The following is a 25,787-nucleotide window of genomic DNA, read 5'->3' on the forward strand; positions in this document are numbered from 1 at the left end:
AGAAGCATGTTGGGGAAGTACACTTAAATGGTGTTTTAGAATAGCAGTTGTTGGTTGATCAGTACTAGTACTAGCTTCTTTAAGGGAATCTAGCATTTGTCTAATCTCTATTTCTGTTACATTGGGTGGGTGATTATGTTCCTTAGTATAAGTAACAGTAGTCTCCTGAGTTATAGCTCTACCATAACATTTGTTGGCATAATATTTCGTACACTTCCAAAAAACTTTCAAATCTTTTTGTTTCTCTTGAGTGTAGACATATCCCATGTAACAAAGAAGCATTTTCCCTTTTTGTGAATAAATGAATTTAGCTCCTTCAGTCATGCTTGTATTGTAGTGCTAGGAGGTAATTAAAAGAGAATGTCATTACATTTGTTCAAAAAATAATGTTGTATTCTAATAATACAGTTTAACACATTTATGATTTACCTGTAAATCTTTTTATGATTTCAAGTAGTTATTTTCAGGTGTTGATGTTCTTCAAACTGTTATTTTCTGTGTATATATTTTTGTACCTGTGGAAGTTGAGAAAATGTGTACACATATTTTAGACCTATTTATGATATTTTGGTAGAGGTTTTTAGCTAGTTTCTATTCAGTTACCTATCTATTAAATGTCGAAGTTACATTTAAATTATATACTTACTTATTTATATTTAACTTTTGATGTCCAGGTGTTGTCTAGGTCTTCTGTATTTTCTTTTTGTCTGTAGGATAAATAGTAAAAAATAAACATATATTTTAGGTATTTGGCTTTTAAACATAGGTGTGAGGTTTGAGAGTTACATTTTCGATGGAAAATAATGTAGTAGTACTTACTTTATATAGGTGTAGCTGTCTTTATGTTGAAGTCAATACGTTTTCTTTCAGAAATCCTGCAGAGTTTCGTCTTCCTTTAGTTAGGAGATTTAGGCTGCATTTTTAGTTTGCTGTAATCTTGTTTATATAGTATTAGTCTAATAGTTTCTGAAGTAGGATTGGTTGTTTAAATTGATAGTCTGTTTTAATTCATGGATTTGAATTTTTTAACCTGTTATACTAATTGCTTTCCTTATATGGGTGACGCCAATTAACGTTTATTTAATGTGTAAGGCCTTATTTTGTATAGGTAATGTTATCTTTATATTTTTAAAGTGGAGGAATATATATAATTTGCAGTAAGAAATGTTTAGTTGTTCGAAACATTGTTTATGTATTATAAAATGTATGTTTGTATTTATTTTGTGTTATAAATGTTAGGAAAATATATAGTATGTTTTATAGCTTTTTAGAAACAATTAGTGAATAAATATGAATAGTATGACTACATTTTAAGATAATACAGTGATTTATTCAAGGATGTAGTAATTTCGATATTTTAAAAAAACGATAAATGTGCTATCTATATTTTTGTATTCGATATTTTGTCCGTTTTTCATTTAAAGATGTGATAATCGATGATTTAGAAATCGATAATGTTGTTAGTCGATATTGTAGTAGTCGTTGTTTTTTTAGTCGATAATGTGGTTTCGATATTTTTGTGTTTTGTTGTTTAAGTATAGGCAATCGATAATTTTGTAGTCGATAATTTTTCGTCGATATTTTGTACAGTCGATATTCGGTCTGTCGAGGTTATGTCAGTGATCCATACATTACCCATCCCTTTATTCCCAACTATAGTACCACCCACAATCGTTTCAATCTCACCTACAAATACTATTAAATGGACAGCACACATTAAATAAAATCCTTTCACCGTTGTGCACCTAATCCAGTACCAAAGTCAAAAAGCAAAGCATTGCCAAGTCATTGGCACTGTCTCAAACCAAACCAAGATAGGAAGACAGGTAAAACAGGTATACACTTAACATACCCTCTTCTGCCCAGAATTGCGTATTAGACCAGAGATGTTTTAAGGAATGGGTAAAATGGGCTCAGGACCAGGGCCCCCACCTATGAAGGTGATTCAGAAAAGGGGGTGGTGATGAACAGAGTGTCTGAATTAAGCAGACCACTCTTACCCAGTCCAAAGATCAGGGCTTGATCCATCACCGTTTTTTAGCTCACTGCTCCATCCCAGCTCAGAACCTGGCTACATGCAAATTAGTCTGTTCCTGTCCCAGTGCATGATGGGAACAGGGCAAACCAAACTACCAAGCCAATTCTTATACTGGGAAGGAAACAAGCTACCGGGGACCGGTTTCTGTCATTTCAGCCTCGTCGGCTCGGCTTGCTTGAATCCTGATGGTGCAATGAGCAAGGGACTCACATCTGAGTATACCCTTCCACGCTTATGGTGGACAAAATGATTCAGAAAAGGGGGTGGTGATGAACAGAGTGTCTGAATTAAGCAGACCACTCTTACCCAGTCCAAAGATCAGGGCTTGATCCATCACCGTTTTTTAGCTCACTGCACCATCCCAGCTCAGAACCTGGCTACATGCAAATTAGTCTGTTCCTGTCCCAGTGCATGATGGGAACAGGGCAAACCAAACTACCAAGCCAATTCTTATACTGGGAAGGAAACAAGCTACCGGGGACCGGTTTCTGGCATTTCAGCCTCGTCGGCCCGGCTTGCTTGAATCCTGATGGTGCAATGAGCAAGGGACTGACATCTGAGTATACCCTTCCACGCTTATGGTGGACAAAATGATTCACAAAAGGGGGTGGTGATGAACAGAGTGTCTGAATTAAGCAGACCACTCTTACCCAGTCCAAAGATCAGGGCTTGATCCATCACCGTTTTTTAGCTCACTGCACCATCCCAGCTCAGAACCTGGCTACATGCAAATTAGTCTGTTCCTGTCCCAGTGCATGATAGGAACAGGGCAAACCAAACTACCAAGCCAATTCTTATACTGGGAAGGAAACAAGCTACCGGGGACCGGTTTCTGGCATTTCAGCCTCGTCGGCCCGGCTTGCTTGAATCCTGATGGTGCAATGAGCAAGGGACTCACATCTGAGTATACCCTTCCACGCTTATGGTGGACAAAATGATTCAGAAAAGGGGGTGGTGATGAACAGAGTGTCTGAATTAAGCAGACCACTCTTACCCAGTCCAAAGATCAGGGCTTGATCCATCACCGTTTTTTAGCTCACTGCACCATCCCAGCTCAGAACCTGGCTACATGCAAATTAGTCTGTTCCTGTCCCAGTGCATGATGGGAACAGGGCAAACTAAACTACCAAGCCAATTCTTATACTGGGAAGGAAACAAGCTACCGGGGACCGGTTTCTGGCATTTCAGCCTCGTCGGCCCGGCTTGCTTGAATCCTGATGGTGCAATGAGCAAGGGACTCACATCTGAGTATACCCTTCCACGCTTATGGTGGACAAAATGATTCAGAAAAGGGGGTGGTGATGAACAGAGTGTCTGAATTAAGCAGACCACTCTTACCCAGTCCAAAGATCAGGGCTTGATCCATCACCGTTTTTTAGCTCACTGCACCATCCCAGCTCAGAACCTGGCTACATGCAAATTAGTCTGTTCCTGTCCCAGTGCATGATAGGAACAGGGCAAACCAAACTACCAAGCCAATTCTTATACTGGGAAGGAAACAAGCTACCGGGGACCGGTTTCTGGCATTTCAGCCTCGTCGGCCCGGCTTGCTTGAATCCTGATGGTGCAATGAGCAAGGGACTCACATCTGAGTATACCCTTCCACGCTTATGGTGGACAAAATGATTCAGAAAAGGGGGTGGTGATGAACAGAGTGTCTGAATTAAGCAGACCACTCTTACCCAGTCCAAAGATCAGGGCTTGATCCATCACCGTTTTTTAGCTCACTGCACCATCCCAGCTCAGAACCTGGCTACATGCAAATTAGTCTGTTCCTGTCCCAGTGCATGATGGGAACAGGGCAAACCAAACTACCAAGCCAAGCCAATTCTTATACTGGGAAGGAAACAAGCTTCCGGGGACCGGTTTCTGGCATTTCAGCCGTCGTCGGCCCGGCTTGCTTGAATCCTGATGGTGCAATGAGCAAGGGACTCACATCTGAGTATACCCTTCCACGACTAATTTGCATATAGCCAGGTTCTGAGCTGGGATGGGGCAGTGAGCTAAATAACGGTGATGGATCAAGCCCTGATCTTTGGACTGGGTAAGAGTGGCCTGCTTAATTCAGACACTCTGTTCATCACCCCCCCCTTTTCTGAATCGTTTTTGGCCACTATAGGTGTGGCAGGGTATACTCAGACATGAGTCCCTTGCTCACTGCTCCATCAGGATTCAAGCAAGCCGGGCCGACGACGGCTGAAATGCCAGAAACCGGTCCCCGGAAGCTTGTCTCCTTTCTGGTGAAGAATTGGCTTGGTAGTTTGGTCTGCCCTGTTCCCATGATGCACTGGGCCAGGGACAGACTAATGTGCATATAGCCAGGTTCTGAGCTGGGATGGGGCAGTGAGCTAAATAACGGTGATGGATCAAGCCCTGATCTTTGGACTGGGTAAGAGTGGTCTGCTTAATTCAGACACTCTGTTCATCACCACCCCCTTTTCTGAATCGTTTTTGGCCACTATAGGTGTGGCAGGGTATACTCAGACATGAGTCCCTTGCTCACTGCTCCATCAGGATTCAAGCAAGCCGGGCCGACGACGGCTGAAATGCCAGAAACCGGTCCCCGGAAGCTTGTCTCCTTTCTGGTGAAGAATTGGCTTGGTAGTTTGGTCTGCCCTGTTCCCATGATGCACTGGGCCAGGGACAGACTAATTTGCATATAGCCAGGTTCTGAGCTGGGATGGGGCAGTGAGCTAAATAACGGTGATGGATCAAGCCCTGATCTTTGGACTGGGTAAGAGTGGTCTGCTTAATTCAGACACTCTGTTATCACCACCCCCTTTTCTGAATCGTTTTTGGCCACTATAGGTGTGGCAGGCAAGCACCTGCAATCACAGAAGCTATTTAAACGTTAATTTACCTGCAATGTAATCGAACTGGCAGCATTCTTGCTCTTCGGGAAAAACATATGTTACCAATATAACACAGAGCAGAAGAAAACAAAGTAGTTATTAAATAGCTACTCACCAAGGCCAGGGATCTCCACACCGAGCAGGTGGAGCAGGTCCTGCTCGCGGTCGAGGAGGTCCGACCACCGGTGCGTCGCTTGCTGGTAGGTGCGCCGGACCCCTGACTCCCTCCGCATGGCCCGGCACACCTTTTCCCACAGCTGGCGACGCTCCCGGAGGCCATACCCTGCCACGATCCTGCCCCCTGCTGCCACGGTCTTGGGGAGGAGGTGCTGAACATAAAATATCACTGCGGCCACCTCCACTGCGCTGAATGTCTCCCTGGCCACCACTTCCTCCACTCGCAACCGCCCGCAAGGGAGCCGGGTACGGGGTGCGGGACCCTTCCCCTTCCCCTTCCCCTTCTCCTTCCCGGCTCCCTTTGCCATGGTCCTGTACAGCAGAAAGAAAAAAAAGGAACGAATAGGGAAATGTAAAGAAATAAAAACGTTTTAAAAAGTAGCTTTAAAAGTAACGAAAAGTTGGAAAAAACTAAATATAGATCTAGAAAAAAAGAGGGATAGATATAGAGTAGAAAAGATCAAAAAAAGTCCAAAGAAACAAAGGATTGCACAGATGAAAGGAGGATTAGAAAGCATGCACAGAACCATAGCAATGAATGAAAAACAAGATGGCCGCGCCCGTTGAGGACCGCATGGGTAAGTTCGGGCGATATTTCCCTTCCGAGCATGCAAAAACGCCCGCAAACACGTAATTGCGTGCCGCATACGATGCGAGCATGCAACAAGCGCCCGGAAATGGAAATACAACACGCAAACAAGATGGCCGCTCCCATACACGACCGCATGGGCAAGCAGTCCGCGAATAAGCAGAAAACCGCGCGAACACGCAAAAAAAAGAAATCAGCAAATTCGCACGAATTTGCGGATTGCAAGTTCGATTTCGCACGAATACGCGCCCCGCGAATCTCGCGAAATGGCACAAAAACGACTTTTGGAAAACTGAAAGCACTTAGCAGGTACAGAAGTTCAAGCTAATTTGTAACCATTTCCTGTAGTGCTTACTGAGGGGCCCCTCCAGAGTTCAGTTGCCTACTTGCAACTATTCTCTGACCCTCAAAGCAGGGTCAGAGAATAGTTACAAGTATGGCACAATTCTCCTGTAAAAAAAATAACTGCAACAGGAAGCACTTACAACTAAGGAAGCAGGTGGCAGGGATGAACCAGAGGGTGTCAGGGATGAAGCAGAGGGTGCCAGTGCTGTACCAGAGGGTGGCAGGGGTGAACCAGAGGTGCAGTGATGAACCAGAGGGTGCTGTGATGAACCAGAGGGTGGCAGGGATGAACCAGAGGGTGGCAGGGATGAACCAGAGGGTGGCAGGGATGAAGCAGAGGGTGCCAGTGCTGTACCAGAGGGGAAACAACCTTTACAACGCAACTTTTACAACGCACTACCATTACAACGAAACTTTTACAACGCAACATACATTACAACGCATGTCTTTACAACGCAACCATTACAACAAATGACACTACAACGCATACCATTACAACGCATGTCATTACAATGCAGTCATTACAACGCATACCATTACAACGCATACCCCTGGCGTTAGAATAGTAATTTTTACCCCTACACTATCCAACACTTACCCTAATGTTGCACCCCCTGGTGTTAGAATAGTAATTTTACCCCTACACTATCCAACACTTACCCTACTGTTGCACCCCCTGGAGTTAGAATAGTAATTTTTACCCCTACACTATCCAACACTTACCCTACTGTTGCACCCCCTGGAGTTAGAATAGTAATTTTTAACCCTACACTATCCAACACTTACCCTACTGTTGCACCCCCTGGAGTTAGAATACTAATTTTTACCCCTACAATATCCAACACTTACCCTACTGTTGCACCCCCAGAAGTTAGAATAGTAATTTTTACCCCTACACTATCCAACACTTACCCTACTGTTGCACCCCCTGGAGTTAGAATAGTATTTTTTACCCCTACACTATCCAATACTTACCAATCATGCAATGTAATTTTTTGCGTTGTAATGGTATGCGTTGTAAAGGTAGTATGCGTTGTAATGGAATGCGTTGTAAAGGTAGTTTAACAATATTCGTTGTAATGGCATGCGTTGTAATGGAATGCGTTGTAATGGATGTTGCGTTGTAAAAAATGTGTTGTAATGGTATGCGTTGTAAAAGTATGTGTTGTAACGTCATACATCCGTGCTGAACCAGAGGGTGGTAGTGATGAACCAGAGGGTGGCAGGGATGAACCAGAGGGTGGCAGGGGTGAACCAGAGGTGCTGTGATGAGCCAGAGGGTGCTGTGTTGAACCAGAGGGTGGCAGGGATGAACCAGAGGGTGGCAGGGATGAACCAGAGGGTGGCAGGGATGAAGCAGAGGTGCTGTGATGAACCAGAGGGTGCTGTGATGAATCAGAGGGTGGCAGTGCTTAACTAGAGTGTGGTAATGATGAACTAGAGGGTGGCAGTGATGAACCAGAGGGTGACAGGGATGAACCAGAGGGTGGCACTGGTGAACCAGAGGGTGCTGTGATGTACCAGAGGGTGGCAGTGCTGAACCTGAGGGTGGCAGGGGTGAACCAGAGGTGCTGTGATGAACCAGAGGGTGCTGTGATGAACCAGGGGGTGACAGTGGTTACCCAGAGGGTGGCAGTGGTGAACCAGAGGTGCTGTGATGAAACAGAGGGTGGCAGTGGTGAACCAGAGGGTGGCAGTGGTGAACCAGAGGGTGACAGTGCTGAACCAGAGGGTGGTAGTGATGAACCAGAGGGTGGCAGGGATGAACCGGAGGGTGGCAGGGATGAACCAGAGGGTGGCAGGGATGAACCAGAGGGTGGCACTAGTGAACCAGAGGGTGCTGTGATGAACCAGAGGGTGGCAGTGCTGAACCAGAGGGTGGCAGTGATGAACCAGAGGGTGGTAGGGTTGAACCAGAGGGTGGCAGGGATGAAGCAGAGGGTGACAGTGCTGTACCAGAGGGTGGCAGGGATGAAGCAGAGGGTGACAGTGCTGTACCAGAGGGTGGCAGATGTGAACCAGAGATGCTGTGATGAACCAGAGGGTGGCAGTGCTGAACCAGAGGGTGGTAGTGATGAACCAGAGGGTGGCAGGGATGAACCAGAGGGTGGCAGGGATGAACCAGAGGGTGGCACTGGTGAACCAGAGGGTGCTGTGATGAACCAGAGGGTGGCAGTGCTGAACCAGAGGGTGGTAGTGATGAACCAGACGGTGGCAGGGATGAACCAGAGGGTGGCAGGGATGAACCAGAGGGTGGCACTGGTGAACCAGAGGGTGCTGTGATGAACCAGAGGGTGGCAGTGCTGAACCAGAGGGTGGTAGTGATGAACCAGAGGGTGCTCTGATGAACCAGAGGGTGGCAGGGATGAACCAGAGGGTGGCAGTGATGAACCAGAGGGTGGCAGGGATGAACCAGAGGGTGGCAGGGATGAAGCAGAGGGTGGCACTGGTGAACCAGAGGGTGCTCTGATTAACCAGAGGGTGGCAGTGCTGAACCAGAGGGTGGCAGTGATAAACCAGAGGGTGGCAGGGATGAACCATAGGGTGGCAGGGATGAACCAGAGAGTGGCAGGGATGAAGCAGAGGGTGACAGTGCTGTACCAGAGGGTGGCAGGGTTGAACCAGAGGTGCTGTGATGAACCAGAGGGTGCTGTGATGAACCAGAGGGTGACAGTGGTTAACCAGAGGGTGGCAGTGGTGAACCAGAGGTGCTGTGATGAACCAGAGGGTGGCAGTCGTGAACCAGAGGGTGGCAGTGGTGAACCAGAGGATGACAGTGCTGAACCAGAGGGGTGTAGTGATGAATCAGAGGGTGGCAGGGATGGCCCAGAGGGTGGCAGGGATGAACCAGAGGGTGGCAGGGATGAAGCAGAGGGTGACAGTGCTGTACCAGAGGGTGGCAGGGGTGAACCAGAGGTGCTGTGATGAACCAGAGGGTGCTGTGATGAACCAGAGGGTGGCAGTGCTGAACCAGAGGGTGGCAGGGATGAACCAGAGGGTGGCAGGGATGAAGCAGAGGTGCTGTGATGAACCAGAGGGTGCTGTGATGAACCAGAGGGTGGCAGTGCTGAACCAGATGGTGGTAGTGATTAACCAGAGGGTGGCAGGGATGAACCAGAGGGTGCCTGGGATTAAGCAGAGGGTGCCAGTGCTGTACCAGAGGGTGGCAGGGGTGAACCAGAGGTGCTGCGATGAACCCGAGGGTGCTGTGATGAACCAGAGGGTGGCAGTGCTGAACCAGAGGGTGGCAGGGATAAACCAGAGGGTGGCAGGGATGAAGCAGAGGTGCTGTGATGAACCAGAGGGTGCTGTGATGAACCAGAGGGTGCTGTGATGAACCAGAGGGTGGCAGTGCTGAACCAGAGGGTGGTAGTGATGAACCATAGGGTGGCAGGGATGAACCAGAGGGTGGCAGGGATGAACCAGAGGGTGGCACTGGTGAACCAGAGGGTGCTGTGATGAACCAGAGGGTGGCAGGGGTGAACCAGAGGTGCTGTGATGAACCAGAGGGTGCTGTGATTAACCAAAGAGCGACAGTGGTTAACCAGAGGGTGGCAGTGGTGAACCAGAGGTGCTGTGATGAACCAGAGGGTGGCAGTCGTGAACCAGAGGGTGGCAGTGGTGAACCAGAGGGTGACAGTACTGAACCAGAGGGTTGTAGTGATGAACCAGAGGGTGGCAGGGATGAACCAGAGGGTGGCAGGGATGAACCAGAGGGTGGCACTGGTGAACCAGAGGGTGCTGTGATGAACACAGAGGGTGGCAGTGCTGAACCAGAGGGTGGCAGTGATGAACCAGAGGGTGGCAGGTATGAACCAGAGGGTGGCAGGGATGAACCAGAGGGTGGCAGGGATGAAGCAGAGGGTGACAGTGCTGTACCAGAGGGTGGCAGGGGTGAACCAGAGGTGCTGTGATGAACCAGAGGGTGATAGTCGTGAACCAGAGGGTGGCAGTGGTGAACCAGAGGGTGATAGTGCTGAACCAGAGGGGTGTAGTGATGAACCAGAGGGTGGCAGGAAAGAACCAGAGGGTGGCAGGGATGAACCAGAGGGTGGCAGGGATGAAGCAGAGGGTGACAGTGCTGTACCAGAGGGTGGCAGGGTTGAACCAGAGGTGCTGTGATGAACCAGAGGGTGCTGTGATGAACCAGAGGGTGGCAGTCGTGAACCAGAGAGTGGCAGTGGTGAACCAGAGGGTGACAGTGCTGAACCAGAGGGGTGTAGTGATGAACCAGAGGGTGGCAGGGATGAACCAGAGGGTGGCAGGGATGAACCAGAAGGTGGCAGGGATGAAGCAGAGGGTGACAGTGCTTTACCAGAGGGTGGCAGGGATGAACCAGAGGTGCTGTAATGAACCAGAGGGTGCTGTGATGAACCAGAGGGTGGCAGTGCTGAACCAGAGGGTGGCAGTGATGAACCAGAGGGTGGCAGGTATGAACCAGAGGGTGGCAGGGATGAACCAGAGGGTGGCAGGGATGAAGCAGAGGGTGACAGTGCTGTACCAGAGGGTGGCAGGGGTGAACCAGAGGTGCTGTGATGAACCAGAGGGTGGCAGTTGTGAACCAGACGGTGGCAGTGGTGAACCAGAGGGTGATAGTGCTGAACCAGAGGGGTGTAGTGATGAACCAGAGGGTGGCAGGAAAGAACCAGAGGGTGGCAGGGATGAACCAGAGGGTGGCAGGGATGAAGCAGAGGGTGACAGTGCTGTACCAGAGGGTGGCAGGGTTGAACCAGAGGTGCTGTGATGAACCAGAGGGTGCTGTGATGAACCAGAGGGTGGCAGTCGTGAACCAGAGGGTGGCAGTGGTGAACCAGAGGGTGACAGTGCTGAACCAGAGGGGTGTAGTGCTGAACCAGAGGGTGGCAGGGATGAACCAGAGGGTGGCAGGGATGAACCAGAAGGTGGCAGGGATGAAGCAGAGGGTGACAGTGCTTTACCAGAGGGTGGCAGGGATGAACCAGAGGTGCTGTAATGAACCAGAGGGTGCTGTGATGAACCAGAGGGTGGCAGTGCTGAACCAGAGGGTGGCAGGGATGAACCAGAGGGTGGCAGCGATGAAGCAGATGTGCTGTGATGAACCAGAGGGTGCTGTGATGAACCAGAGGGTGGCAGTGCTGAACCAGAGGGTGGTAGTGATGAACCAGAGGGTGTCAGGGGTGAACCAGAGGGTGTCAGGGATTAAGCAGAGGGTGCCAGTGCTGTACCAGAGGGTGGCAGGGGTGAACCAGAGGTGCTGCGATGAACCAGAGGGTGCTGTGATGAACCAGAGGGTGGCAGTGCTGAACCAGAGGGTGGCAGGGATGAACCAGAGGGTTGCAGGGATGAAGCAGAGGTGCTGTGATGAACTAGAGGGTGCTGTGATGAACCAGAGGGTGGCAGTGCTGAACCAGAGGGTGGTAGTGATGAACCAAAGGGTGGCAGGGATGAACCAGAGGGTGGCAGGGATGAACCAGAGGGTGGCACTGGTGAACCAGAGGGTGCTGTGATGAACCATAGGGTGGCAGTGCTGAACCAGAGGGTGGCAGGGGTGAACCAGAGGTGCTGTGATGAACCAGAGGGTGCTGTGATGAACCAAAGGGCGACAGTGGTTAACCAGAGGGTTGCAGTGGTGAACCAGAGGTGCTGTGATGAACCAGAGGGTGGGCAGTCGTGAACCAGAGGGTGGCAGTGGTGAACCAGAGGGTGACAGTGCTGAACCAGAGGGTGGTAGTGATGAACCAGAGGGTGGCAGGGATGAACCAGAGGGTGGCACTGGTGAACCAGAGGGTGCTGTGATGAACCAGAGGGTGGCAGTGCTGAACCAGAGGGTGGCAGGGATGAACCAGATGGTGGCAGGGATGAACCAGAGGGTGGCAGGGATGAAGCAGAGGGTGACAGTGCTGTACCAGAGGGTGGCAGGGGTGAACCAGAGGTGCTGTGATGAACCAGAGGGTGCTGTGATGAACCAGAGGGTGGCAGTGCTGAACCAGAGGGTGGTAGTGCTGAACCAGAGGGTGGCAGGGATGAACCAGAGGGTGGCACTGGTGAACCAGAGTGTGCTGTGATGAACCAGAGGGTGGCAGTGGTGAGTGCTGAACCAGAGGGTGGCAGCAGGGGTGAACCAGAGGGTGCTGTGATGAACCAGAGGGTGGCAGTAGTGAGTGCTGAACCTGAGGGTGGCAGGGGTGAACCGGAGAGTGGCAGTGATGAACCAGAGGGTGGCAGTGGTGAACCAGAGGGTGTCAGTGGTGAACCAGAGGGTGGCAGTGTAAACCAGAGGGTGCTGTGCCCACATACACAACCGCATGGGTATTTTCGCCATGCAAGCGGCCTGCGAACACGCAAAAAGCCCCGCAAACACGCACAAATGCCCGCAAACACGCAAAAAACCAAAAATTCGCAATTTCGCACGAATTCGCGAAATATACGGATCGCGAATTTGCTTTCGCACGATTTCGCGGACCGCGATTTCGCTGATTTCGCCCATGCCTACTGTGCAGTAGAAATTGGCATGGTGTGGATCACATCATCCTTATTCTTATACAACTGCTGCCACGCGGTCAGATCACAACCTGGGGCTTCCTGAGTCAAAATACCTGTAATTCACAGCAAAGGCATTTTGGGACTGAACAATATCCATCAGATCAAAGTTGGCAAGAGTATGAATGAGCTGAAAATGGATACAAAATTCAGAGGTCTTCTGAGCAAGGGGCCCCACATTATGTTTGTCCTGGGTCACCAATAATGTTTAGATTTTCCAGCATAAGATTCCAAACTCTATTCTTTCACATCAGTAGAACTTACTAAAATCTTGCCATGCAAAGGATAATTGACTTCAACAATTAAGAGAAAAATGTAAAAGCCTTTGAGCATACCCAGCAAGCCCCACACTTAAATGCACACACAATTTCCTTGATATTACCTGTTTCAGTTTCACAACAACTCACAAAACAATTTTGAAACCAAATACTTTTCTGTCTCCGTTTATCACGTAGAAAAAACCAAGAAAACAACATATACTTTCAAATGATTTTATTATCCAGTTTCAGCGATAACTTTTTCACATCCAGAGGATATATATATATATGTCACAGCAAAGACTAACAAATACGCCACACCCTTCTTGAATGTTTTAAACACGGTTATTGACCCGTTATTCTTCCTTTCACTTGAAAGGAAGAATAACGGGTCAATAAACCGTGTTTAAAACATCCAAGAAGAGTGCGGCGTATTTGTTAATCTTTGCTGTGACAAATTACTGCGAGGTTGTCCTTACCTTGCCGCTGGCACTAGCTGTTTGCTGCTCCTCCCGTGAAGGACGTTTTGCTGAAATCATATGTATATATATATATATATATATATGAACACAGGTTCCTCAGGCAACAACAGGTCACAGATTCGACTCCCACCGCTACCGCCAAGAAACTGGAGACCCAGGTTGATCTGTGAGTAAATTTTATTCTGCAACAGACAGCATAACGTTTCGGCCTACACGAGGCCTTGGTCACTTGAAAGGAAGAATAACGGGTCAATAAACCGTGTTTAAAACATCCAAGAAGAGTGCGGCGTATTTGTTAATCTTTGCTGTGACAAATTACTGCAAGGTTGTCCTTACCTTGCCGCTGGCACTAGCTGTTTGCTGCGCCTCCCGTGAAGGACGTTTTGCTGAAATCATATGTATATATATATTACCTACTGGCGGTCGCCAGTAGGTATATATAGTTAGGATTTTTTCTCTATGGGATTTTTGAAAATTCTATGTCTAATAACTTTGGCGTTTGTGGATGGAATTGGCTGAAATTTTCAGGAAAATGGAACATTTTGTTTCTGAGCAGCCCTTGAAAATTTGGGGGGTGTTCGTCAAGGGGGGGCTGAGAAAAAAGGGGGGTCCCAAAACGTGTTTTTAACATTGAGTTTTCCATAGGGCGGTTGGCCTCACTTTTAGCCCGAACGGCTGAATGGATTTGCATGAAACTTGGCAAAATTGTAGGGACTGGTAGCCCGATGTGCCTTTTGTAGGTCTCAATATATGTGCTACAGTGGATTTTGAGAAATTAACGTTTAAAAAAAGATATATATCTGTAACAGCGGACCGGGCAGCGCTCCAGGACGCGTACTTTTCGCGCAACGGAGCTTTGTGAAGCGAAGCTGATTGGTTCTCCGGCGTCTGTCAACATTCCAAACAGTCCGTAGCGGCCGCCATCTTGTCTCTCGGTAGGATCGAGAGACAAGAGGAGGCCAAAGCGAAGGGGCAAATGACCATAAGGGGGAATAGTAGATCCTCGCTGACCCCGTAGGTTTGATGTGGAGGTTTTAAAAGTGCCCCGCGGGGCAAAAAAAAAAAAAAATAATAATAATCGAACGGCTGAATGGATTTGCACGAAACTTGGCAAAATTGTAGGGACTGGTAGCCCGATGTGCCTTTGCTAGGTCTCAATATATGTGCTTCAGTGGATTTTGAGAAATTAACGTTCAAAAAAAGATATATATCTGTAACAGCGTACCGCTTCGCGTACTTTTCGCGTTACGGAGCTTTGCGAAGCGAAGCTGATTGGCTCTCCGGTGTCTGTAAACATTCTAAACAGTACGTAGCGGCCGCCATCTTGTCTCTCGGTAGGATCGAGAGACAAGAGGAGGCCAAAGCGAAGGGGCAAATGACCATAAGGGGGCATAGTAGATCCTCGCTGACCTCCTAAGTTTGATGTGGAGGTTTTAAAAGGGCCCCGCGGGGCAAAAAAAAAAAATAATAATAATAATCGAACGGCTGAATGGATTTGCACGAAACTTGGTAAAATATTAGGGACTGGTAGCCCGATGTGCCTTTGCTAGGTCTCAATATATGTGCTTCAGTGCATTTTGAGAAATTAACGTTCAAAAACAAGATATATATCTGTAACAGCGCTCCGCTTCGCGGAGATAAAATTATATCTGTATTACCTAGCTGTTGCTAACACCAGTTAGCGACGGCTAGTAGGAGATAGCGACCATCTTGGGCCCCACTTTGCATGTGAGTGATGTTTATCACTAATGACATGCAAAGTGGGCATGCCAAGATGTTAGCGACTGGAAACAGTCGCTAACATCGCTATCTCCTATTATCAACTTTTGGAAATATTCGAGATAAGCGCGAATATCTCCAAAAAGTAACAGCTGCCCTGAGCAGTTCTTAGCCATGTTATCCAATGGGAGGTGGATAACATGGCTAAGAGCATTAGCTCGGTAATGCATGAATATCGGGGAGTTTTCAGCGATATTAATGCATTGCGGTCGTTTTTTATCGTATTTGCGATAAACCTTGATAATAGCAAGGTTTATCTGCGATAATTTCTGACGGTAAAAAAATCTTTGCAATGCATCGTTAGGGATAAATATCGTTTAACTTTGGTAATATGCCCCAACGTCTGTTAACGTTCGATTCGAAGGAAATCAGGAAGTGTTGAAAAACATTGTCTGCGCCATCTTGTCTTTTTTCAAATGCCACACTTTTGTCGTGCACGGCAGCCATTTTAGATGCCTTGACCAGACCCACTCTGTGCACGCTGTCGATCCTTAGCATGGCTCCCCACCCTCGCAAGCATCTCACCCAGGCAGTGGTCACCCCCGCTGTCTGTGTTATGCATGGGTAATAAACCTCCCCCCATCTGCGCTGCTCTTCCCTGAGAATCACACCCTGTGCCCGCCCGACACCTCCCTTTCGCCCTATTCACTACCGCACCCTCTGACACTCCTTTTCCTCTGTGTCCGATTGTCCAGGCCGGTCCTAGGCTATCAGCTAGCCCTGCAGATGTAGTTTATGGCCACAGCTGTAAAGAATCACCCCTCTTCAAAGGAGTTATAGTAGATCAAGGTCCACACTCGATGAGATCCGTCACAGCAGAAGCGTTGCTATTATCTGAAAACCATCCTGTATTGTGATTGGGGAGGGGACCGAGCGTGAAGCGGAAGATTCCAGGGATGACTCTTTGTACATCAAAGTTTTTACAATTATGTGTCACATTAAAAATATATAGCACTCCGACAAAGTAGTAAGATTATAAAACTTTAATAATTTATAAATATATACAAGAAAACAAAAATAGTAATAACATATAAACATTTTTAGGGAAAAACAACGAAGTAGCGGTCGGCTGTGCGAATAGTCCCAACGCAGCACAACGTCCAGATTTCCGGCGTGGGGCGTCGCGGGGGGTGGGTCATCAGTAGCAAACTGTTGTGCGAATAGTTCCAAGGCAGCAGAACGCGCCGAAATCTAGATGACACGAAAGTGATGTCTAGTAAGTTGCCACCCAGCAAATAACGGCGTGGGGCGTCGCGGGGGGTGGGTCATCAGTAGCAAACTGTTGTGCGAATAGTTCCAAGGCAGCAGAACGATGGCACCAAGGTGATGTCCAGTAAGTTGCCGCACTGGTTTTGGTATCCTACAATGCTGCTCCGAATAACGGCGTGGGGCGCCCCGGGGGAGGCGGCGTGAACGGGCCTCTCCAGGTGGAGTCTCATCTGTTGTAGTGGGGCGCCCCTTTACCGTTTCAGTTGCCATTCCGTCCGTTTTTGGTCCACTGTGTCAAAAGCCGCAATTCAGCTGAGTTGCGCCCACTCTTGCGGTGCAGCGATAGGCGGCTGTCACATGACTCTCAAAATGGCGGCAGGCTCTTTCCTTTTTGGGCCTGGTGCACTGAAATGGCCCTGGGACACCTTGGAAATCGGACGCTTGTCTGCTAGGTCTTTGACCCCATTCTCGAAAGCGTCCCCTCCGCCTTGAGAAATCATCAAAAGTTTTGGGGGCCCCGACTCCTGCAGGCTTCTGGTGGGGAGCGGCTGCCATGATTGCTCGCGGAATGACCACGACGGAGCTACGAGATGGTGGTGCTCTCATGCTGACGCCAGTTTAGTCTGAAACATCCAGAAACAAGGTGGGGCTTTCATCGTTTGGGGAAAAAAAAAAGTTTTCATCCAATGAAAAGTGTTGTTTTTAGGTCATATGATCAAGCCTTCCATCATTAGGAAACCAAAAGTAAAATGAACCAATGAAAAGTTTTATAAACAAGTAACATGACCTGTTATGCGGCATAGGGTATAAAATGCGGAGAAAATACGTTGGCACGTCAGGCGGCGTCAGTAGCGGACCGATGTGCGAATAGGCCGAAGGCAATACAACGCGTCAAGATCCGGATGGCACCGAGGTGGTGTCCAGCAAGTTGCAGCACTGGTGTGGCCATCCTACAATGCTGAAAGTCGGCGTGGGGCGCCCCGTTGGCCTGTGAGTTTGCGTCAGTAGCGGACCGATGTGCGAATAGGCCGAAGGCAGCACAACGCGCCAAGATCCGGATGGCACCGAGGTGGGGTCTAGTAAGTTGCCGCACTGGTGTGGCCATCCTACAATGTTGAAAGTCGGCGTGGGGCGCCCCGTTGGCCTGTGAGATGGCGTCAGTAGCGGACCGATGTGCGAATGGGGCCAAAGGCAGCGCAACAATATTTTCTGACTGACACCACAAGGCGCTGAGATGCCAAGATCCGGATGGCACCGAGGTGGTGTCTAGCAAGTTGTGGCACTGGTGTGGCCATCCTATAATGGTAAAAGTCGGCGTGGGGCGCCCTGTTGGCCTGTGAGATGGTGTCAGTAGCGGACTGATGTGCGAATGGGGCCAAAGGCAGCGCAACAATATTTTCTACAATATTTTCGGAGTAGAAGACACCACAAGGCGCTGAGATGCCAAGATCCGGATGGCACCGAGGTGATGTCTAAGTTGTGGACTGATGTGCGAATGGGGCCAAAGGCAGCGTAACAATATTTTTTGTATGCAAGATACCACTAGGCGTTGAGATGCCAAGATTCGGATGGCACCGAGGTGATGTCTAGCAAGTTGCTGTACTGGTGTGGTCATCCTACAATGCTGAAACTCGGCGTGGGTCGCCCCATTAGCCTGTGAGATGGCGTCAGTAGCGGACTGATGTGCGAATAGGCCGAAGGCAGCACAACGCGCCAAGATCCGGATGTCACCGTGGTGGTTTCATAGTTGAGAGGCACTTCATCTGCAGTGGGGCGCCGAGATCCGGATGGCACCGAGGTGATGTCTAGCAAGTTGCTGTACTGGTGTGGTCATTCTACAATGCTGAAAGTCGGCGTGGGGCGCCCCATTAGCCTGTGAGATGGCATCAGTAGCGGACTGATGTGCGAATGGGGCCAAAGGCAGCGCAACAATATTTTCTGAAGAGAAGACACCAAAAGGTGCTGACATTCCAAGATCCGGATGGCACCGAGGTGGTGTCTAGCAAGCTATGCAGTTGAGTTGTGTGCGCACTTGCGGAGAATAGGTCGAAAGCAGCATAACAATGTTTTCTGAATAGAAGACACCACAAGGCGTTGAGATTCGGTTACCACCGAGGTGATGTCTAGCAAGTTGCCGCACTGGTGTGGCCATCCTACAATACTGCTCCGAATATCGGCGTGGGGTGCCCGAAGGGGGGGGGAGCCGGCGTGAATGGGCCTTCCTAGGTGGAGGCTCGTCTGCTGTAGTGGGGCGCCCCTTTACCGTTTCAGTTGCCATTCAGCTGAGTTTTGGCTGCTCTTGATGCTACAGCGACAGGCAGCTGCAAGAGGACTCTCAAAATGGCGGCCTGTTCTTTGGATTTGGGCCTGGTCCACTAAAATGGCCCTGGGACACCTTAGAACTCGGACGCTCGATTTTTTTTCCTTTCCTGTACATGCAAAAAAAGGTAAATGCCCGGTACGTTACACGCTTCATCTGCCACGATGAACTCTCCAGAGGAACCGAAAAAAAATATAGTTGTGGTAACTATAACATGCATCGTCATATGGAGAGGTGGCACCAATTAATTATAGTGCTGCATAAAAGAGAGATTTGGAGGAGAACCCCTGACCTGCTAGTACATTCATCAAAGAAGAGGCACTGAGAGCTTCAGAGGCAAGGGAAACGGTCCCAAATATTTAGAAGAACTTTGGAAAGATTAAAATGACATGTTTAGATTGTGGCAAATTAATTTCATGTGGACAGATGAGTGTTACTCTAATAAATACAGCATATGAACATCATCATAGTCGATGGTTGGTAGAGACATTTTGACTATATCCTGGACCTGCCCGTCCTCGCCCAAAATGGCGCCGGAATAAATGGGACTCGTAACTCCTTGTTGTGTACTGGTTGCAGAACCTTGAAATCACGAGATACGTATGCAGTTTTGAAGCACATGGTGGGCGGGGACGAGAATTGATTGAATATTTCGACATCCCTATTGATATTAAGTTCTGATGTGTTATTGATTACTGTACTGTTGAAAGTTCGAATTAACGTCACCCATGGTACTTGCCCGCAAATGTATATCTAGATAATTTTATTGTAACTGGCCCTGTCGTATTTTAATTATAAAATGTACGTCCACCGATTCCGTAACTGTTAGACACCTTAGTTCTTGCAACCTAATGGCCCGCCCATTACGTTCCTCTACAGTGTAAATGTCTATTCATCATATACGATTACAGTTTGCTCTGTGGCAGGCCCACGTGGTTATAGGCAAGTATTTGTATAATGAAATTTTCACAATAAAGGTTTTTAAAAGAAAACATGGTAGTAGTATATACATTGGTAAAGTTTTTAATAATAGTGACTGTTTTAGAATCATTAAAAGGCAAGTGAAATAAAGCAGACCAATTACATGAAGGGTAAAAGGTATAATACGAAGGAACGCAGTAAAGATAAATGGTCAAGGGCTGTTGTGTTTTCTATTCCTGCAACATAAAGTGATCGATAAGAATCTCATATTCAGGCGTATCGGCGACTAAGACAGCAGGTCGACCTTCTTTTGCTCAACGGCTCCGTCATGGGACGAAGAAACGCTCTTTTTCTCGAAAAAAGAATATATTTTACTTGCAGGACAGTTGTAAAATTTCCGGGAAAGTACATTAGCCTGGAACATTATAACATATATTTAAGAAAAAATAATGTTCGGAAGTAATGAAAAGCGTAATTTTTAGGTCATATGACCAAGCCTTTCATCACTACAATAAGAAAAGTAAAATGAACCAATGAAAAGTTTTATTAACAAGTCACATGACTTGTTATGCTTACGTTACGCGCTGCGCGCCCCGGATGACTTCCGGATGCGCTAACGCGGCGCGTCATATGACGCATTACGCGACAACGCAGGTACAGAATATAGTCAAAATGTCTCCACCAACCAGCGGTCGGAACACAACCCCTTTCAGCAGGCTAAATAGTTCTGTTAAATGACAACAGAAGGGACAGGCAACAAGAACCATCAGTCAAAGAGGGGAGGGCTAGTTCTTCTCTACCGGGTTACATTGGGGCGCTACCGGAACTGATCGAATTGGTAGTCTACAGTGTTTCTGGATGTTTCAGACTGAAGCTGGGGTTAGCATGAGAGCAGCACCATTTTGTAGCTCCGTCGTGGTCATTCCGCAACCAATCATGGCAGCCGTTCTTTATCGTTATTTTGGGCGGGGTGGGTGGCGGAGCCGAGCTGTTTTGCAGCCATCATTGTGTGGAGTTCAGTTCATCTCACTAGTTTTGTATTTGTCATGAGGGGTTGTTCCTAATGTTTCTATTTTAGCGAGGTCAAAAAGAGATCCCATTAGTGGCCTACTGATTTTGCTCGATTCCTTTTCTTTTTTTTTACACGATTTTTCGTTATCTGCAAAGACTAAACAGAGTATTGCGATTGTGTTTGTTTGTAAATAGAGAATGAACCAAAGAGAACTAATTCTAAAACAGTAAATACTTGGATAACAATCAATCAAATGGAGAGAGAAGCAGGCACGACGGATTACAACGGGGGCAAAGGCCTGCGTTAACTGCGTTAACTACCTTTCACTATCTGCAAAGAGAGAGTACTCCTAATAGAAATGAGGGGGGGGGGCACCATTCAAAGCAGATCAGTGTGCATAAACGCGAAAATGTTTTCACTTACCACGTACTTGACATTCGACAGCTTATGATATTTGCTATTAAAAAACCATTGAAATTCACTGAAAAAACCATAGGTTATAGACCATATATAGTTAGGAATTAGCATTTACAAAACCTTGAAAATTCACTGAAAAAACCATAGGTTATAGACCATATATAGTTAGGAATTAGCATTTAAAAAACCTTATTTTACTCACACAAAACCATTGAAATTCCATATATAGTTAGTTGCACTAACTATATATCGCGCACCCGCAATCCACTGCTGATCATGTCACATATTACATCATTCATGACATGGTCAGTGACATCACTGATGACATCTCAAATGACATCATTCTTGTGCTAATACGATAAACCTCTTCAGACTCTAATATAACCTTAGATACACTCAGTGTATACAGACACTCACACACTGCCACTCATCCATGGAGTTACTCACACACCCAGTCAGTCATGCAAAGAAACAATCTCACCTCCATTTCTTCAACTATACAGTTAAACACACCTTACTTATTGAAACATATACTAACACATATTTACTCTCTTATACAATCCCTGATACAAGTTCACAATGATCGATACAACCACTCACTCATTCAGTGGCTCTCATGCACAGTTATTTATATATGCCAACTCTCACATGTACTGTGTTTTACATATGTACTTACTATGACATGTAGCATTGAGATATCCATTCACTCATGCACACAGTCAACTGCCTATGTAGCTGTTTCCACATGCACTCTTGAACTCATACACCTAGTGAATAAACTGCTCACACATCTATGCATAGAGTCACACACCTTCCAGCCACCCCCACACAAACTCAATCTCCCATATAAATACTTGGGCAACCAATTAATAACACATATAGCCTCTCGTATAGCTAATGATCAACACATGCAGCAGTTTACAGAACAACAGACATAATGATGCACAAATTAAGACAGTTTAGTCACTAACCCATGCATTCAGTGAGACACATTTAATCACTCACTCATACAGTCAGTCACACACCTACTAAATCCTTCATCCAGACACTTATACATCCACTCATTCTTCAATATGTAAGACATATTTTAACTTTACAGAAACATACAGTCACTGGATGTTGTCATCAGTGATGTCATCAGTGATGTCATTTGAGATGTCATCAGTGATGTCATCAGTGATGTCACTGACCATGTCATGAATGATGTAATATGTGACATGATCAGCAGTGGATTGCGGGTGCGCGATATATAGTTAGTGCAACTAACTATATATGGAATTTCAATGGTTTTGTGTGAGTAAAATAAGGTTTTTTAAATGCTAATTCCTAACTATATATGGTCTATAACCTATGGTTTTTTCAGTGAATATATATATATATATATATTTACTCTAGATGTAACTGCCCTCTATACATGATTAGACACGATGATGGATTACGGGCCTTGAAATACTATTTAGCAAGAAAAGGGTTCCAATATGAAGAACACAACAAAATGCTACTCAGTATGGTCAAGCTATGCTTAGAAAACAACCTTTTTCTGTTCCAAGATAAGATGTACCAACAACGGAGGGGTGTGGCCATGGGGGCTAGCTTCTCCCCCAGCTACGCGTGTTTACACATGGGCTGGTGGGAGGAGCAGGTCCTAATGGCCAAACACTCAAATATACTTGAAAAACACATTAAAAGTTGGTGGAGGTACATTGCTGACCTGTTTTTGGTGTGGGATGGTAGTGAGGTAGATGCAATGAGGTTTATCGAGTCACTCAACCAGAACGATTTAAATTTAAACTTGACAGCTACTTGTAGTCGTTCTATGGTTACGTTTCTAGATGTAGAAGTGTACGTTGAAAATGGGAAACTAGAAATCAAGTTGCACCGGAAACCCACGGCAGGCAAATCTACCCTGCACGCAAGCAGTGCCCATCCCAATCACCTAGTGCAGAGCATTCCCTATGGTGAGCTCCTGCGCATAAAGCAAATCTTTAGCAATGAAGCTACACTCCAGACAGCGCAGGACGAAGGCATTGCCAGGTTTAAAGAACGTGGATACATATAGCAATCAGTGTTTAAAGAAGACTTTGCAGAAATGCAATTCTGTAGATAGAAAAGAACTATTAGGCAATCACATTGCCCGAGACAAGCAAGATGATGCCAATAACACGTTCGGATTCATCCTAGATTACAACAAGGAACATGTAAAGGTCCGGAAAATAATTAAACAAAATTGGCATTTGATTAAACAGGATCCCATTATAGGTGCTACGGTCCCAAAAAACCCTATGATAACATATAGAAGGGGGACATCAATGAAAGATGCCCTAGTGGAAAATGACCCAGCTGGTCCTCCACCTAAGGGTACTTGGCTCAAACAGAGGAGGGGATTCTACAAGTGCAGGACATGCAAAGCCTGTCAACATGGGGCAAACACCACGGAAATTTCCATGCCATTTGGGGGGCCCAACAAAGTCATCACAAAAGCGCTTGATTGGAAAACCGACCATGTGGTGTACGTGTTGGAGTGCCCTTGTGGTTTATGCTATGTTGGTAGTACGACCTTACCAGGGCATCAAAGGGTACTCCAGCACCTACGCGCAATCAAGAATCACGATCAGACATATCCGGTGGCCAGGCATTTTCAGAAACACCATGAGGGCGACCCTAAGGATTTAAAATACTTTTTGATCGACTCTGTGCCAAGAAATAAACGTGGTGGAGACAGAGTTAAGAACCTTAGGTTGCTGGAAATGCATTATATCCTGAGCCTCGACAGTAAACACCCCAATGGCCTCAATAGCTCAGAGGAACTCCATGCAAGCTTGTAGACAGGTAGATAATAGTTCAAATCCCTCTATAACCCTGTAAATTTGTAATTACAAGAAACTACATATCAAAAGTAGCAGGATTTAGTATACAAACCAGCCCCTCCCATGTGGGCCAACATGAAGATAACACAGTCCCCTCCTTCTATTCATAGTTGGACAACATTTCCAGACACTATCAGTGTATTTAGACAGATATAGGTCATCGGTTGGGAACATGTTTTGCTGCCGCAAACACCCCCTTATAGACAATTCTCTTCTTTTTAACCACTTAGCAATTTGTTATTTGCATATTTGCACTTTTTTTTGGGATATTTTATAATTAATATATGTATTAGATGTGAACACTGAAAGGCATTGGTGGGATTCCTACTGAACCTTTAGAACATAATGATCAAGTGGGTGAAAGCAGGAGGCAATTAATATTCTTCCACAACCAACAATGTAGAAAAAATTATTTTATCTAGATTTTTTACAGTGATTTTAGCATATTTATATGGTTATGATATTTATTTACAACTTATTTATATCTATTTATCTATGCAAGATTGTAAAGTATATATTTATTTTTGTACAGGTTGTTTGATTGTGGATTCGATACAGGCCATCCAACAATTCATATACAACAAAAAAAAGGACCATGGCATTTATGCTTGGACGACCACGGCCCATTGAATCATTATGTATTTATTACGTTTAACAAATTATGTTTTTAAGATTGTTAAAGCATGTCTTTGCAACAAACAGGTTGACAGAAATTAGCTGGGAACCCAATGCAGTGTCTTGTCACTTTAAGAGGTGTGGGTCTTAAACCCGAGGAAAAAAATTAAAAATAACAAAAAAAAGTGTGTTGTTAGTATATAAGCGATAATGATAGGTGGTTGGCGTCATGTGATCAAGTCCCACGCTTGGGATGAAACGTGTAATGGCTGCCCCATCTAGCTGTACTATGGAGTGAAACTGCAATAAGAATAAAACTGATGGATTTGCACTTTTGTGGTCCGTGCTCTTTGTTTGTGCCCTACGGGAAAGGGATTGCGAAGTTGAAGAGTTCTACTGCGCATATATATGCCTCCACAGGTGATAAGGTGGGAGATAGACGCAATATGCGACAAAGATTACTAGCAGGACTACAAGGACCATGAGGCACTGCTGCATCAGCGCAGCCCATCCAGGGGCGTGCCATCATTATAAATTAAGGCCCGTCCTGCTGCTCACCTGTAAATCATATCGTCACCCTCTGAGGAAGAAGGCAGCCGCCTTCTAAACGCATCAGGGCACTTTGACCAAACAGGATTGAAATGAAAATGAACTCTCCCTGTATATCAAGCTATCCAAGCTTTCTTGTGGGTGGAATAAAGCCTTGTTAAAGCAGCTCCGCGAGTGTGGCATGTGTTCCTTGACACGCGAGCTTCCATATATATATATATATGTATATATATATATATACATATATATATATATATATATATATACATATATATATATATATATCACTGAAAAAACCATAGGTTATAGACCATATATAGTTAGGAATTAGCATTTACAAAACCTTGAAAATTCACTGAAAAAACCATAGGTTATAGACCATATATAGTTAGGAATTAGCATTTAAAAAACCTTATTTTACTCACACAAAACCATTGAAATTCCATATATAGTTAGTTGCACTAACTATATATCGTGCACCCGCAATCCACTGCTGATCATGTCACATATTACATCATTCATGACATGGTCAGTGACATCACTGATGACATCACTGATGACATCTCAAATGACATCACTGATGACAACATCCAGTGACTGTATTTTTCTGTAAAGTTAAAATATGTCTTGAGTGGATGTATAAGTGTCTGGATGAAGGATTTAGTAGGTGCATGACTGACTGTATGAGTGAGTGATTAAATGTGTCTCACTGAATGCATGGGTTAGTGACTAAACTGTCTTAATTTGTGCATCATTATGTCTGTTGTTCTGTAAACTGCTGCATGTGTTGATCATTAGCTATACGAGAGGCTATATGTGTTATTAATTGGTTGCCCAAG

The 25,787-nt window shown here is 46.3% G+C and overlaps 1 protein-coding gene across 1 annotated transcript in view; it reads left to right on the forward strand.

Moving 5' to 3' along the window:
* The window catches only part of LOC144767139 (protocadherin gamma-A11-like), a 67,240-nt gene extending 42,527 nt beyond the window's left edge, over positions 1-24,713 (forward strand). The window contains exon 2 of the mRNA XM_078650734.1: positions 24,317-24,713. Within this exon, the coding sequence (XP_078506860.1) occupies positions 24,317-24,325 (9 nt within the window). The 3' untranslated portion in view covers positions 24,326-24,713. The remainder of the gene's footprint in view (positions 1-24,316) is intronic.
* The last annotated feature ends 1,074 nt before the right edge of the window (positions 24,714-25,787 follow it).

The sequence above is a fragment of the Lissotriton helveticus genome, chromosome 7 (genome assembly GCF_964261635.1).
Source record: "Lissotriton helveticus chromosome 7, aLisHel1.1, whole genome shotgun sequence".
Classification (NCBI taxonomy): domain Eukaryota; kingdom Metazoa; phylum Chordata; class Amphibia; order Caudata; family Salamandridae; genus Lissotriton; species Lissotriton helveticus.